Source organism: Zalophus californianus, chromosome 4, assembly GCF_009762305.2.
Source record: "Zalophus californianus isolate mZalCal1 chromosome 4, mZalCal1.pri.v2, whole genome shotgun sequence".
NCBI lineage: Eukaryota > Metazoa > Chordata > Mammalia > Carnivora > Otariidae > Zalophus > Zalophus californianus.
This window is the reverse complement of record NC_045598.1, coordinates 86,855,300-86,870,088: the sequence shown is the minus strand read 5'-3', so window position 1 is coordinate 86,870,088 and position 14,789 is coordinate 86,855,300. Positions and strand designations below refer to the sequence as shown.

The 14,789-nt window shown below is 34.8% G+C and overlaps 1 protein-coding gene across 4 annotated transcripts in view; it reads left to right on the top strand.

The window, feature by feature from the left end:
- COL11A1 (collagen type XI alpha 1 chain) overlaps positions 1-14,789 on the top strand; it is a 195,981-nt gene that overhangs the window by 16,812 nt on the left and 164,380 nt on the right. For all 4 annotated transcript variants that reach the window (XM_027571529.2, XM_027571515.2, XM_027571497.2 and 1 more), the window contains 2 exons: positions 6,419-6,586; positions 12,088-12,301. In XM_027571529.2, coding sequence (XP_027427330.1) covers positions 6,419-6,586; positions 12,088-12,301 — 382 coding nt within the window. The remainder of the gene's footprint in view (positions 1-6,418; positions 6,587-12,087; positions 12,302-14,789) is intronic.

Genomic DNA, 14,789 nt, shown 5'->3' with positions numbered 1-14,789 from the left:
CTCAGCTTAAAAGAAACCACGTTAGATATTTCAGCCTTTGTGAGCCATACGATCTCTATCACAGCGTTACAACTCTGTTGTAGGGCAAAAGCAGCTATGGACAATAGATAAATGAATGGGTGTGGTTGTAGTCTAATACAAATATTATTTGTGAATGCTGAAATGTAAATTTCATATGACCTTTGCATGTCACAAAATATTGTTCTGCTTTTAATTTTTTCACCATGTAAACAATGAAAATAGTCAGCAAGGGCTTAACTCATAGGCATAGTTTTTTCTTGCCACTGTTCTAAGGCATGGCCACAAATACCAACTCACAAAAACTCTTTTAGGTAAATATTTTTTATTATTTTCATCTTACAGATGTAGAAACTGAGGCACAAAGCAGTCCAGATCACACACATGCTAAGTGCCAGGGATGGGATTCGAAATCATTCCAGCTCTTCTACACTATGTATTGGTGTCATTTACTCCTTATTGGTCATGGGAGTGTGTGAAGTAATTTAAAGGAGGAATTAATTAGAGATGAAACAATCAAAGCATTGTGAGACTTTAGATCAGTAATCCATGTGGACACTGAAAGCAACAGACGGAAAGGATTAAAGACCTGGGACAGACTAATCAGTGAATGAGTCGGGGTGTCCAGGAGAGTAGCAGAACATAATAGAAAAGACATATTAGGCCCTCAGAAATTTTTGTTTTAAGACAAGAGACCCCTATGGGCTTCAGAGAAAGTTGCTTCTAGTATTTTCACATTATCGTGTTTCACATTCAGCCAGTATTTTATGTAGCTCGTGTGTGTAGGTGGGTGTGTGCATACCCATTCTCTTCTAGTTTGGGAAAAATTCAAGTATAGGTAAATAATTAAAACCAAACGTGAAAAGTGTTATCGTAGAGGTGAGTATATCAAACCCAGCTTTGGGAGATAGCTTTCTGGAGCAGATTATACATCATTTATATCCTATGTTTTCCTCAGGTGAAATGAAGCTAAATGATTCAGATAGGGAAAATAGGATTTATAAAGTCCCAGAGGCAAGAGAAAGAAGATGGAGGGAGGGGGTTCTGGGCAGTCTAAGTTCAGTATAACTAGAGCACTGAGTGAGGATAGAGTTAGGGGAAATGACAATGAAAAGAAAATGGTGGCGGTGCAGTTACGGTGATACTAGAAGGACAAATGCGTGTGTTCAGACCTTCAAGATTTTATGTGTGGGTTCTGTGCATTCCCTCTGGAAGTTAGTGGGTTCACTGGAGGAATTTAAGCAGTAAAGTGACATAGAGCCTGGAGTTTTGGAAGCTTGCTCAAGTTGTGGTGTGCAGACTGATGAGAAGAGACGTGGAAACCAGTTAAATGGCTATTGGAGTAATGCGCTGGGCTCTGGTATCTTATTCTCCCATTTAATAAAATATAAGAGTATGTAGTTAAAGGCAGGAAAAATACTATTGAACAAAATATCGTGCTAATTGGATACATCTGAAGTTCTAATCATGGTTTGTGGCATCAGCTATTGGCAACATAGAAATGATTCCAATATTAAGGGCATTTAAGAATTGCTTTGAATATGGAAATTTCACCTTTTTAGATGTATCAAGTTAAGCTATGACAAATTACTGCTTTTACTCTTTAAGCAGTTGCAGTTCAGTTAATAAAATATGAAGAATAACTTCCCTGTGTGTGTATAATGTATGTGTGTATGTATAAAATCATAGAATCCGTATTAGGAGAATTTGTTAAATGCTGCAGTTATGAGGTCAAATAACAGGCAGATTTCAAAGTGTCTTAATTTATTATTTAGTTTATTTGAAGGAAAAAATTTTACATTTTTACATTTTTATAACTTGGTATGCTTTTCTAGAAAAAGAAAAAACCTAGTTGAAATCTTTTCTCTGTGTCCCTCTTTTTTCATTGGTTTTTGAAGAGTGAATTATTTCATATAATGTGTCTCTACAAAGAATTTTGTGAGGCTTTAAAAATAGAGCCCTTATTTTGGAATCCTGTAGAAGGAATGTGTTTTTATCACATTACTTTCAAAGTAGGAAGGAACAAATGTGACAAAATCTGTGCTCTTGGAAAAGGTCATCCTGTGAAAAGATATTCTGGAGAGAAGGGATGTGTGGTTTATTTCATGTATTATTTACCCATGAGCAGTTGGGACCATGACCATGGGACTGCGTCCTTTTCTTCATAGAATTACAGCCTTCAGAGCTGTGTTCAGGTCAGTCCTTGAGTCTTTACCCTGATGTCCTTTTGCTAATGGCTCAGAGCAAGAAGATAAGATAAAATAAGCAGATAAGATGCTGTGACGTGTAGAAACAGTCTCTTTCAGAGTCATTTATACCCTGAAACATAAGTTGAGTTTAATTTAAAACAAATATAAACATCAGGAATCAATTAACTGTCTCAAGATAATTTTAGTATATTATATTTATGTTTTAAGTTTCTTTTACAGGGCATAGCAATGAAGGTGGCGAAGTGGAAAGAGCCTGGATTTGATATTTGTCCAGATCTTAGGAGTGTCCTTAGTTTGCTTTCTGGTTCTCAATTCCTTCATCTGCACAGTGGGGATCAGAACATATGCCTTGCAAAGCCTGTCAAGAACTTAGCCTAGTGACTGGCACATACTAGACTTTCTAGACATGGAAGCCATTATAGTTATTACTTTCTTGTTGTACTTTCTGATAAGAGAAAAGAAGAAAGTTAAGAATTGGCAGGTGTTCCTATTGGCCTAAAAAAACTGACCGTCATGAGCAAGACTCCTGCAAAAAGGTTCTTGAATGCTGTGATTCTTTTAAATATTCCAAGGCTGACCTAGAGAGGATCATATTTGATAGAGTTAATGATCCCTTTGAAATATCTGACTTCCATAAAGAAAAAGTTTTTTTTAAATAATTTGAAACCATGTGTACTCTACTGGATAGTAGGTTGATTTTCATTCAGAGGCTTGATGAAATAGGTAGAGTATTGTTAAAGGAAAGTACACTTGTTATATTCTAAAAGGAAACATGAAAAGCTTCATCCACATATGTTTGTACATATGGAAGTCAATACCCCTAAATCTTAATTAACTAAGGAAATGACCACATACACATTGCTCACAAGCACTCATTCATTCATTCATTCATGAATTCTATGATTAACTGATAGTTATTGTAAAAATATGTTAGTTGAAATTACAATTTTCAAAGAACAGCATCCTCTATGGAATGTAATAAATTGTGATGGTATTTTCTGCTTCTAAAATCAGTCCCTTTTCTATTCTCATTAAGTCCTCCTAGAAACAGTATATTTACAAAACCCAATTTTGAAATTTGAGGGCAATTTTGTTTTTTTAACTAACAATTGAGCTTTTCAAATCAATAATATTGGTTCACTTCCAGGCAGAAGTGATCTCTTTTCTTTCTGAACTGGAATCTTAAACACTTGCAATAGGGACTTACATCTCAGACATGCTCAGTAATACAATGGCCAACACATGGCCTTCTCTGAATATTTTTATTTTTGAATAAGGAGGAAAAGTCAATAGAATATAGGCATATTGAACGATATGGAGTCTAAAGTCTGTTTTTGTAACAATGCTTACACCACATGACTCCTATTTTGGCTTGCTTAGTGAATTAAGTAGATATTAAGTTGTGGATCAGGGAATTTGATGGTCTAAAACGTTGCCCTTTTATGTCTGCTTTATTTCATATAGTGTAATGTTTTGAAGGTTCATCCATGTGGTAGCATGTATCAGAACGTCATTGCTGTTTATGACTGAATCCTATTCCATTGTATGCATGTACCATGTTTTGTTCATCTGTTCATGTATTGATAAAAATTTGTGTGGTTTCCACCTTTTGGCTATTGTGAAAAACGTTTCAGTGAACATTGGCACACAGGTATCTGTTTAAGTGCCAGCTTTCAGCTCTTTTGGGTATATATCTAGGAGTGGAATTGCTTGGTCATATGGTAATTCTATGTTCAGTGTTCTGAAGAATAGTGTATGATTCCATTTATATGAAATTTCTAGAATAGTCAACTTCATAGAGACAGAAAGTATATATATTTTTTTGATGTAGTGTTCCATGATTCATTGTTTGTGCATAACACCCAGTGCTCCATGCAGAACGTGCCCTCCTCAATACCCATCACCAGGCTAACCCATCTTCCCACCCCCCTCCCGTCTAGAACCCTCAGTTTGTTTTTCAGAGTCCATAGTCTCTCATGGTTCGTCTCCCCCTCCGATATCCCCCCCTTCATTCTTCCCCTCCTGCTATCTTCTTTTTTTTTTTTTTTAACATATATTGCATTATTTGCTTCAGGAGTACAGATCTGTGATTCAACAGTCTTGCACAATTCACAGCGCTCAACATAGCACATACCCTCCCCAGTGTCTATCACCCAGCCACCCCATCCCTCCCACCCCCCACCACTCCAGCAACCCTCAGTTTGTTTCCTGAGATTAAGAATTCCTCATATCAGTGAGGTCATATGATACATGTCTTTCTCTGATTGACTTATTTCGCTCAGCATAACACCCTCCAGTTCCATCCACGTCGTTGCAAATGGCAAGATCCCATTCCTTTTGATGGCTGCATAATATTCCATTGTATATATATATATATATATATATATATATATATATATATATATATACCACATCTTCTTTATCCATTCATCTGTTGATGGACATCTTGGCTCTTTCCACAGTTTGACTATTGTGGACATTGCTGCTATGAACATCGGGGTGCACGTACCCCTTCAGATCTCTACCTTTGTATCTTCAGGGTAAATACCCAGTAGTGCAATTGCTGGATCTACCGTATGGTAGCTCTATTTTCAACCTTTTGAGGAACCTCCATACTGTTTTCCAGAGTGGTTGCACCAGCTTGCATTCCCACCAACAGTGTAGGAGGGTTCCCCTTTCTCTGCATCCCCACCAACATCTGTCATTTCCTGACTTGTTCATTTTAGCCATTCTGGCTGGTGGGAGGTGATATCTCATTGAGGTTTTGATTTGGACTTCCCTGATGCTGAGCGATGTTGAGCACTTCTTCATGTGTCTGTTGGCCATTTGGATGTCTTCTTTGGAAAATTGTCTGGTCATATTTGCAAATGACATATCAGATAAAGGGCTAGTATCCAAAATCGATAAAGAACTTCTTAAACTCAACACCCAAGGAACAAATGATCCAATCAAGAAATGAGACGGAAAGTATATTGTTAGCTATCAGTGCCTGGGCAGAGGTGGTGAATAGGGAGTTATCGCTCAATGGTTACAGTTTCTGTTTTCGGGTGATGAAAATGTCTTAGAAATAGAGAGTGGTGATGGTTGCACAGCACTGTGAATGTAATTATGCTGCCACATTGTACATAAAATGGTTAAAAAGGCGAATTTTTTGTTGTTTGTATTATACCACAATTAAAAAAGTGGATAGTATAATATACCGAAATCAATTAATTATACACTTTAAATGGGTGAATTACACGGCAAGTGAATTACATTCCAATGAAGCTGTTTAAAACATCAAGTTTATCCAAACGGATTACACTTTATTGTACTTTTCTCCAAAGATTACATTTTTTATCCAAAGTCTCCAGGGCCTTCCAATCTGAATCATGAAGCATGAAGCAACGTCCGTGAAGATTCTCTGGCAAATTTAGAGGGTAAAAATAAACAAATTACACACAGATACATATACACATGCACAGCTACACATACATAATCAGTACACAGTATTCACACGGGCTATCTGCTTATATGTAATTTGGAAATAGCTAACATGGGAAAGCACTCAAAACAAGAGCATTATGTTTTGTTACCTATTCTTTTTAACAACTTTTAACTTCTTTGTGTATACAATATGGCTTATTAATTGCACATTTTACAACAATTATGTATAATATTCATTGTGAATTTGAACCTTCAAAATCACCTGTATTTAAGATTATGAATAGTTGAACAATAAATCTACTAGAAATTAATGGAATATGTCCAGATGCTGGCTTTCACTTTAATTCCAAATAAGGCAATTACTTAGAATGATTAAAGACTAGAAATTGTAATTGAGATGCATCAGACAGGTTGCAATTTCACATATATTCAATTATATATTATATGTAATGTGTATTACATTACACATACATAATATATATGTATATATATTTGATTCTAAATCTACGTATACCCCCCACATATGAATATCTTCTGTTTGCTGTTCCATAATTTTATTCTTGATTTGAGATATTTTGTATTTGAGAATTTTATAGGTTATAATTTATCTGCTGCCCCACTCCTCAATCCCCCACCCAAATATTAGGGAAAGTGGCAAGTGACAGATTTGAGAAGTAGAACAACTATTTTACCTGTTAAAAATACTCATTTTTATATCAGATTATTTGTTCATTTTTTTTTTTTTACTTTTCACTTATTCTCAGCTGCTCCAGTTGATGTACTAAAAGCTCTAGATTTTCACAACTCTCCTGAGGGAATATCAAAAACAACAGGCTTTTGCACAAACAGAAAGAATTCACAAGGTTCGGATACTGCTTACAGAGTTTCAAAGCAAGCACAACTCAGTGCTCCAACAAAACAGTTATTTTCAGGTATGTTCACTTTATTACTACAACTATTACTCCTTTGCAAATTATTATTTTTCTTTTTATCATGCTGTGTAATGCAAAATTATTGGGGCAGACATCATTCTTTCAGATACGGGACGCCGAATACATTGTGTTCACTAAGGTGACTGAAGGAAAATAGCTAATGATTTAATGATTGCCAATTTTAATTTAGCACAATCACATAAGATATGCTCATTTGAAAATTTAGTAATTTATTATTTTATTGCAAGACGACAAAACTTGAAGACAATATTTTAACTAGCTTATTTTTGCATATAATCATGTAGAATTTATTTATTGGGGGGAACTTGGCAACTTCACCCTTAATGACTACCCATGTGAATTGAATGGGCATGTGGATTTAGAATACTTAGTGAGTGTCATTCTTAAACTTAATATAAGTTTCTGTTGAAAGAAATACTTCTTCAGCAGATTTTATAAAGCAGATTATTCTGTGTTATTTTTTGGAATCTGTTTTTATCTCAAATATAGTAAATGCTAGTTACATCTCACAGTTATAAGGAGATCTGGGACTAGAGATTTTGTAAATCTTCACCTGGAAAGTTTTTATAATGATATTGAAAAACACTTGGTGAATATTTTCTTTCTTTCTTTCCATGATTGACCTAGTAACACTAATTATCTGCAAATCAGCATAATAGGGAAAAGGAGTTGAGTGATAAAACAATTTCTGAGCATCACATTGTGAAGGCAAGCAACTCCTAACAAGTCTGCTATTGGATACGTGTCAATTATTTTTTTCTTATAACTATACTAAATTGAACGTCCTCATCTTTATTTAACAGAAGAGGAAATAGAGTTTCACTGAAGTTCTTGGATTTGTCCAAATTACAAGGGGTCAGTATTTAATCCAGGTCTTGTCTGTTGCCAAGGTCATTCATTATTCCTTATATTATCAGGTATTTCTTGTTGGTGCTTTGGGATCCTCTTAGAAATAATTAATCATTTACATTCTTCATATTATCCTCCCTACTGTCTCTACCTGAAGGGATTTGAATTCCCTATTGTCACATAAAACTATTTCTTAACAATAGAAAAATTAAAAATCAAGGGACTAAAGAATTACAGAACAAGATAGTGTATTTTTGATGGATGGACATTTTTAAAGTATTTTTGAAAACACATTAATTTTGATTAAATCGTTGATTTTTCCCAAATTTTTCTTGTTTTGCCATAATTTGTGATGGACAGAGGTAACAAACTGCAAATATAAAGAATGTCAATGCATAATTTTTCTGACTTTGGAAATAAAAAGTTAAAATAGTTATTAAAACCATAAAATTTTTTTTTAAAAATCAAGTTTAAAAGTTGCAAATGTAAAAATTATGTTGCTTTTCTATTTATCTGCACTCTAATGTAGAAATAGGAAAGGGATGGAAATTTTCAAGAGAAAAAAACAGGGAAAAATACACTAATGGAAAAGCTCTAGAAATACTCAAGAAGTTAGTTTTTATTTTTTTATACTTTGGTTCATCATCTCAGGGTCAGTTTTTCTGCCTTCCAAATTGGTAGTTAGTTTGATTCGTTCAATCACTTCTGTTGTGTTACTCATTGAAAGAGAATACAACGTATGCCTCTGGATCTCCTTCCATGAGAGTTAACAAAATTCCCTTATATCAATTTTTCTTTTTCACCTTCTCATAACATTGTGCCTTGGCATATAATTCTAATAATGAGTATTTCAGATAGGAGGAGACACCTCTAATGGGGACCTTATTCTCCCCCCCAACACACACACACATACAAATGAATTTAAACTTAATCTTCCTACAGGGTAGGAATAATAATGCAAAATGGCAGTTAATAAAAATGGTCAAAGACATTTTCATAGTTAAAAAATCTGGAGTGAATATTATTCTTTATCAAATAAGTAAAAAGGATCTTTGAAAAATTACTTGGAATAGTTTTTCTTCCATTTTGGGGACATAATAGCAACTTCTTCTCTAATGAAAAAAGTAGGCAGTGGTAGTGGAAACTTCAACACTGGGTAGGGGTGGAGGATTATCAGATAGTCACTGTAAAATTCTGTTTAATTAAAGCATATGTCCGCTAAAGTCCTAACCTGAGACCTTTAATTTAACTGTCTGAAAACCTTGTACATGTGACCTGAATAGGAGCTGTAATTTGCAAATGCTTTCTGCCCTCTTTAGAACACGTGCTGTGGGAGAGATACTATCCAAGAAACTTAAGTGTATATTGATCTTTGTCCTCATGCCCATCTGGAAAGAAGAATATTTAAGCCCAAGTTACGGATTAGGGTTTAGAAGTGTGAAGTATTTGAATATAATCACAGAACCAGTGAATGATGTGAAGCTGAGAGACGGTCCCTGCCTCTTTTAGAGTAAAATGAGCTTTCCTACTATGCAAAAATGGCCTTCCCTCTTCATTTTCAAAATCCTGCTGATCACCCAGGCTACATCAAAAAAAGGATTTTAGTTAAAGGGAGACATATTCCACATGGAAATCTATTGACAACAATCTAAAACAATTAAAATCAAATAATAAAGTTTTGTGCCTTTTTCATACAAAATTTATTCATGCATGCAATATCTATTGATACTAAAAGGCCATTTTAAGAATCACTATTGAACTTAATATATTCAGTGTGAATTATGATTATTGCATGTATATTATTTATGTATACATACGTGCATATCAAAAGTAGTAATAGCATTTTTTCTTTAACAACAGTAATTCAACAGAGGATGCTTTATTTTTAGTTTGTATTTATACATTTCAAAACATATTATTTAAGTTGAAAATTTTCACATTTTACTTTATCATGTATAATACTGATCATTGTTATTTTAGATACAATTTCTTATAGAAGTGGTTGCATTTTTGTTGTTGAACTAATACCATAGTGAATTCTCTCTGAGACATTTAGTCAGTTATGGACAACTTTGTTTAATGTCTTATAGGGAAGAAACTAAGGTGGGGTACCTAGGTTAGACTGTGAATATTTTGACATCCAGTCATGATTTTTTAGGTAACTACATTTTCTTTTTTAAAGGTCATAGCTTAAAGATAATGATTAAAATCTTACTGCCTAATTTTAAATTGGGAAATACTGCTATAATTGAAAGATTTTACTCATTAGTGTGGTTAGCAGCTGGTAATTTCAAAAGCAGTGCTGTACAAATTGAATGATTAGTTAGAATTTGCTATGATCTATTTAGTCTTATATGAATATATTCTTTGTTAAAATTCCTTTTTCCCTAAATGTCTCCACGTAGACATTAATTCATAATGTTTTGGCAAAAATGAAAAAATACTGTTTTCCCTTAACTCATAATATTTTAGCATCTTGTTTTTTTCGATGTAAGAGATATTTGAATAATTGAGGTGCATTTAGGGAAAGAATGCCTGTGATTCTCAACATTCTGAGCTACTTATTTGAAGAAAAGGTTTCTTTTCTACTGAGCTTCTTTAATAGCAGGCTGAATTACCTACCTAGATTTTTATTTATAGTACAAGCAGGTAAAACTTGCTTTATTAATTGATGTGTTTTATTACCTTTCCATTTTACTTATATGATTATTTTCCTTCTGTTGATTTATAGAAATACAAAATTAGATGTCTTTATGATGCTGAAATGAAACAAAACTATATATATATATATATATATATATGTTTTTATTATTTTTTCCTGTGATAGCAAAGCTTTTATGGCCTAATTGTTATATAGCAAAGTTGTTTGGTACATTATTTTAAAAATTAAAATTAAGAATTTTAAATAAACACTTTTTAGTTTGGAGATATCTATTTATCTAGATATAGGTAGATATGGATAAAGATATAGATATTATAGAACTAAATGGTTAACATTAATTGACTGCTTTCTCTATGACATACTCTTATTTAATTTCCACATTTTAAATAATTTCAATTTCATAAAATGTCTCCTACCACTTTAAGTGACTACTTACGCTATATAGGTGTTTTGTATTTTATTTAGCCAGTCCCAACCATTGTAGGCTGTTTTAATATTTTAGGATCATAAATGGTGTTCTGGTGAATTGACATAACATATCTTTACACGTAAGCATTGTTCCTATTCCAATAAATTCTTAGAAGTGGAATTGCTTGTCTCCTATAATCTTTTGAATTTGAAACCATGGCAGTTATATTCATAGTATTTTTACCATGTAGTATAGAATTGAGAATGAATGGATTGCATAGGGAAGCTCCTGGCCCAGACATCATTGATTACACATGCACAGATACATCAGTTTTGCATATGGACAACTTTTTAACTGAAATAATCTCATTCTTCAAACAATAATGCCTGCTTTACTTATGTTTCATGATAGTAAGATATACATGTAAAAGTATTTTTGAAGAATAAAATGTGAAATTTAATACACAGTGTTTTTATAAAAATATACGAGTAGACATTGCTTAATTATCTGAGATATATTTGTGATAATCATTTAACTGACATATTTATTTAATAAATACTTACTAAGCACTTATGTAGATTTGGCCCCATGCTGGATATTTGGAGTATGATGGTAAGAGGGGGAAGAAAAAGAATAAAAAAAAAAAAGATAGTCCTCTTGAATTTAGAATCAAATTAACCAAGTATCTAATAGTTGTGATGTGTAATGACATAAGCTTTCTATTAGTGAAACTGCATTTTGTGTGATAGGAAAAACTGATCAGCAACTCTTCAGCTTTTAAAGGATGACTTAAAAAATTCCTTCATATATTGTGTCCTTACAGTGCCTTCTTTATTTTTTTTAAAGATTTTATTATTTATTTCTTTGAGAGAGAGAGAATGAGAGATAGAGAGCATGAGAGGGAAGGGGGTCAGAGAGAGAAGCAGGCTCCCCGCTGAGCGGGGAGCCCGATGCGGGACTCGATGCCGGACTCGATCCCGGGGCTCCAGGATCATGACCTGAGCCGAAGGCAGTCGCTTAACCAACTGAGCCACCCAGGCGCCCTACAGTGCCTTCTTTAAAAAGAGGGTGTATGGCCACAGATCAGACAAGGCTGAAAATACAAATCTTACACCAGAAGTGGTACTTTCATATTTTAAAAGTTCTTACTGTGTGTTTAATATTGTACTGACACCTTGGTCGATTTTGTTTCCTTTTAATTCAATTTTACATAATCATTGTGCTTTAAATGAGTGGCTTTAAAGTTTGAATATATGGGGCTCCCTGCTCAGCAGGGAGTCTGCTTCTCCCTCTGGCCCTCTTCTCTCTCGTGCTATCTCTCATTCTCTCTCTCTCAAATAAATAAATAAAATCTTAAAAAAAATAAATAAAGCTTGAATATAGCTGGGACAATTATTTCAGAGAAAGCTTATTATTATCTCCTTCCCATTTGTTTTTTTTAATCTGAATTGTTATTACCGTTTGAATTTACATGACTTATTAAGGCTACCTAGAAAGGTTTAAAAAAAAGTAATAATTTGGGAATTTGGAATTTCTGACCCTTTGGCTTTCTTTTCTCAGGAGGAAATTTTCCAGAAGATTTTTCAATATTATTTACAATAAAACCCAAAAAAGGAATTCAGTCTTTCCTTTTATCTATATATAATGAGCACGGTATTCAACAAATTGGTGTTGAGGTTGGGAGATCACCTGTTTTCCTGTTTGAAGACCACACTGGAAAACCTGCCCCAGAAGACTATCCCCTCTTCAGAACTATTAACATTGCTGATGGGAAGTAAGTAATATAATAATCCAATGTTGTAGCTATATTGAAAGCAATTATTTCATTTAATCATTCAACAAATATTCATAAAGTGTGATGCAGTTTTTCTAGAGACTGGAGACACGGAAATGAACAAAACATAACATACCTAATTTTACATGGTTTCTTTTGCAGTCTGGGTAGACAAATGATGTCCAATTTAAAAATATATGAATAAAGAGCATATCAGGTGATGATAAGTGAGAGAAAGAAATAGAGCAGTGGAGAGGATAGGGAATGGTTGTGGAGGGTGCAATTTTAAGGAGTGAGATCAGGGAAAATCTCACTAAGAAAGTGACTGGTGAAGAATCTGGGGTGCATGCCCTGCTGACAACTAGAAGTATACTATTCTAAGAGGAGGGAAAGCAAATACACAGCCTCTGATTCCAAGTGTGGCTGATTTGGTCTAAGCAATGTCAAGGTTACCACCATGGCAGGAGCAGAGTGGGATGAGGAGGATGGAGAAGCCATGGGAGGCCAAAGGGTATAACACTTTGTAGATGGATACAAACGTTCTGGGTTCTATCTGGAGTGAAATGGGAAGTCACTGCAGACTCTTTGAGCAGAGGAATGACCCGATTTGATTTACCTATTATCAAGCATGTTAATATTGACAATCATAAGAAGCTTTTTATAATACTCGATATTGCTATGTACTGTTGGGAGCTCTTTATACATAGTTGACTCATTTAATTTTCCACGACTCTTTGAAGAAAATAATGTTGATAAACCCATTTTACAGATAAGGGGACTGAGGTACAGAAAGTTTAAGTAACTTGCCTGAGATCATATATTTGTAAAGTGGCAGAAGTAGGGTTTGAACTTAGAGAGTTAGACTCCCTAGTAACCATCATACTCTTCTGAAAATCATGCTGAATTCTGAATTCTGTGTTGTGAATATTGCCTTTCACTTAGGGAGCAGCTAAATATAAATAAGTGTTTTTTAAATTTACTTGGTTGGGTGCCTGGGTGGTTCAGTCGGTTAAGTGTCTGCCTTCAGCTCAGGTCATGATCTCAGGGTCCTGAGATCAAGCCCTACGTTAGGCACCCTGCTTGGAGGGAACCTGCTTCTTCCTCTGCTCCCTCTACTCGTGCTCTCTCTCGCTACCTCTCTCTCTCTCTCAAATAAATAAATAAAATCTTCAAAAAAATTTACTTGGTATTTTATTGCTGCATCTAGGCTTCTAAAACTAACCTTATCTGAAATATGACATTTAATTATAGGTGTAAGAAGGAAATAGCAGTGCAGATGGAAAAAAAAAAATCCACACTCAGTGTATCCTTGTCAGGACCATGGAGAAAACTTCATCTCAGTGGCAGGAAAAGCTAGGCTTTTATGAGCAATTTACATACTATCCTTAATGATTAATATGAAAAGTGATGATATGAAAATAAATCAGGGTAAGGAATTTAAGGGTGTACTGTTTTTGACAGAGCATCTCTTTGATATGGTTGCGTTGAGCAAAGGCTTGTTGGAAGTGAAGGAGTGGACCATGTGGGGCTGGGGAGGAGGAACGTTTCTGGCAGAGTGAAGAACATGTACAAAGAACGGGAAAGAGGCAGCAGTGGGGCTCTCATGCAGGGAGCAAGAAAGCAAAAAGTGGGGCGTGAGGTCAGAGGGCCAGGGCACACCCCTGTGAGGCAGAGTAAGGACCTCAGCTTGTGCTAGGACTGTTAGATGGTTTTTAGCAAGGCAGAGACTTGATCTGACTTGTATTTTAAAGTGATCACTCCGGTTGCTGGAGAGAGGAGGCAGAGACCAGTTAAGAGTCTAGATGAGAGAGCTTGCAGATTGGATAGTCGGATTCTGTATATACATTGAATATAAGGATTTTCTGATGATGTGAATGTAAAGCATATGAGAAAGAGAATAATTAAAAATGATTCCAAAACTAAAGGGTGGTTTGGTATTTTGGCTATTATGTATAACACCATGATTATGACGTATCATTTTCATCAGAGCTGAAATTAATCAACAATCAGATCAAGTTTAGAGTCCTAATCAGCTTTTATTTATTTTATTTTTTTAAAGATTTTATTTATTCACTTGAGACACAGAGATACAGAGAGAGAGCATGAGCAGGGAGCGAGGCAGAGGGACAGGGAAAAGCGGGCTCCCCACTGAGCCAGGAGCCCGACGTGGGGCTTGATCCCAGGACCCTGGGATCATGACCTGAGCCGAAGGCAGACACTTAACCATCTGAGCCACCCAGGCGCCCCTAATCAGCTTTTAACAATGGAAATCATTTTTACTTTCTGTTAATGAAAAGCACATACGTACAACAGTAGAGATGGTTTAAGTTAAGACACAGGCTTCTTGGCAGAAATACGTGTAAATTTTACTCTCACAGTATTAAGTGGCTCCAAAATAAATCTTTGCTCAATTCAAACTAAGCAGACCGCTATGCTAGTTGAATGTGCTATGGAAAGACCAAAGACTAAGTGTATATGGAAATATATT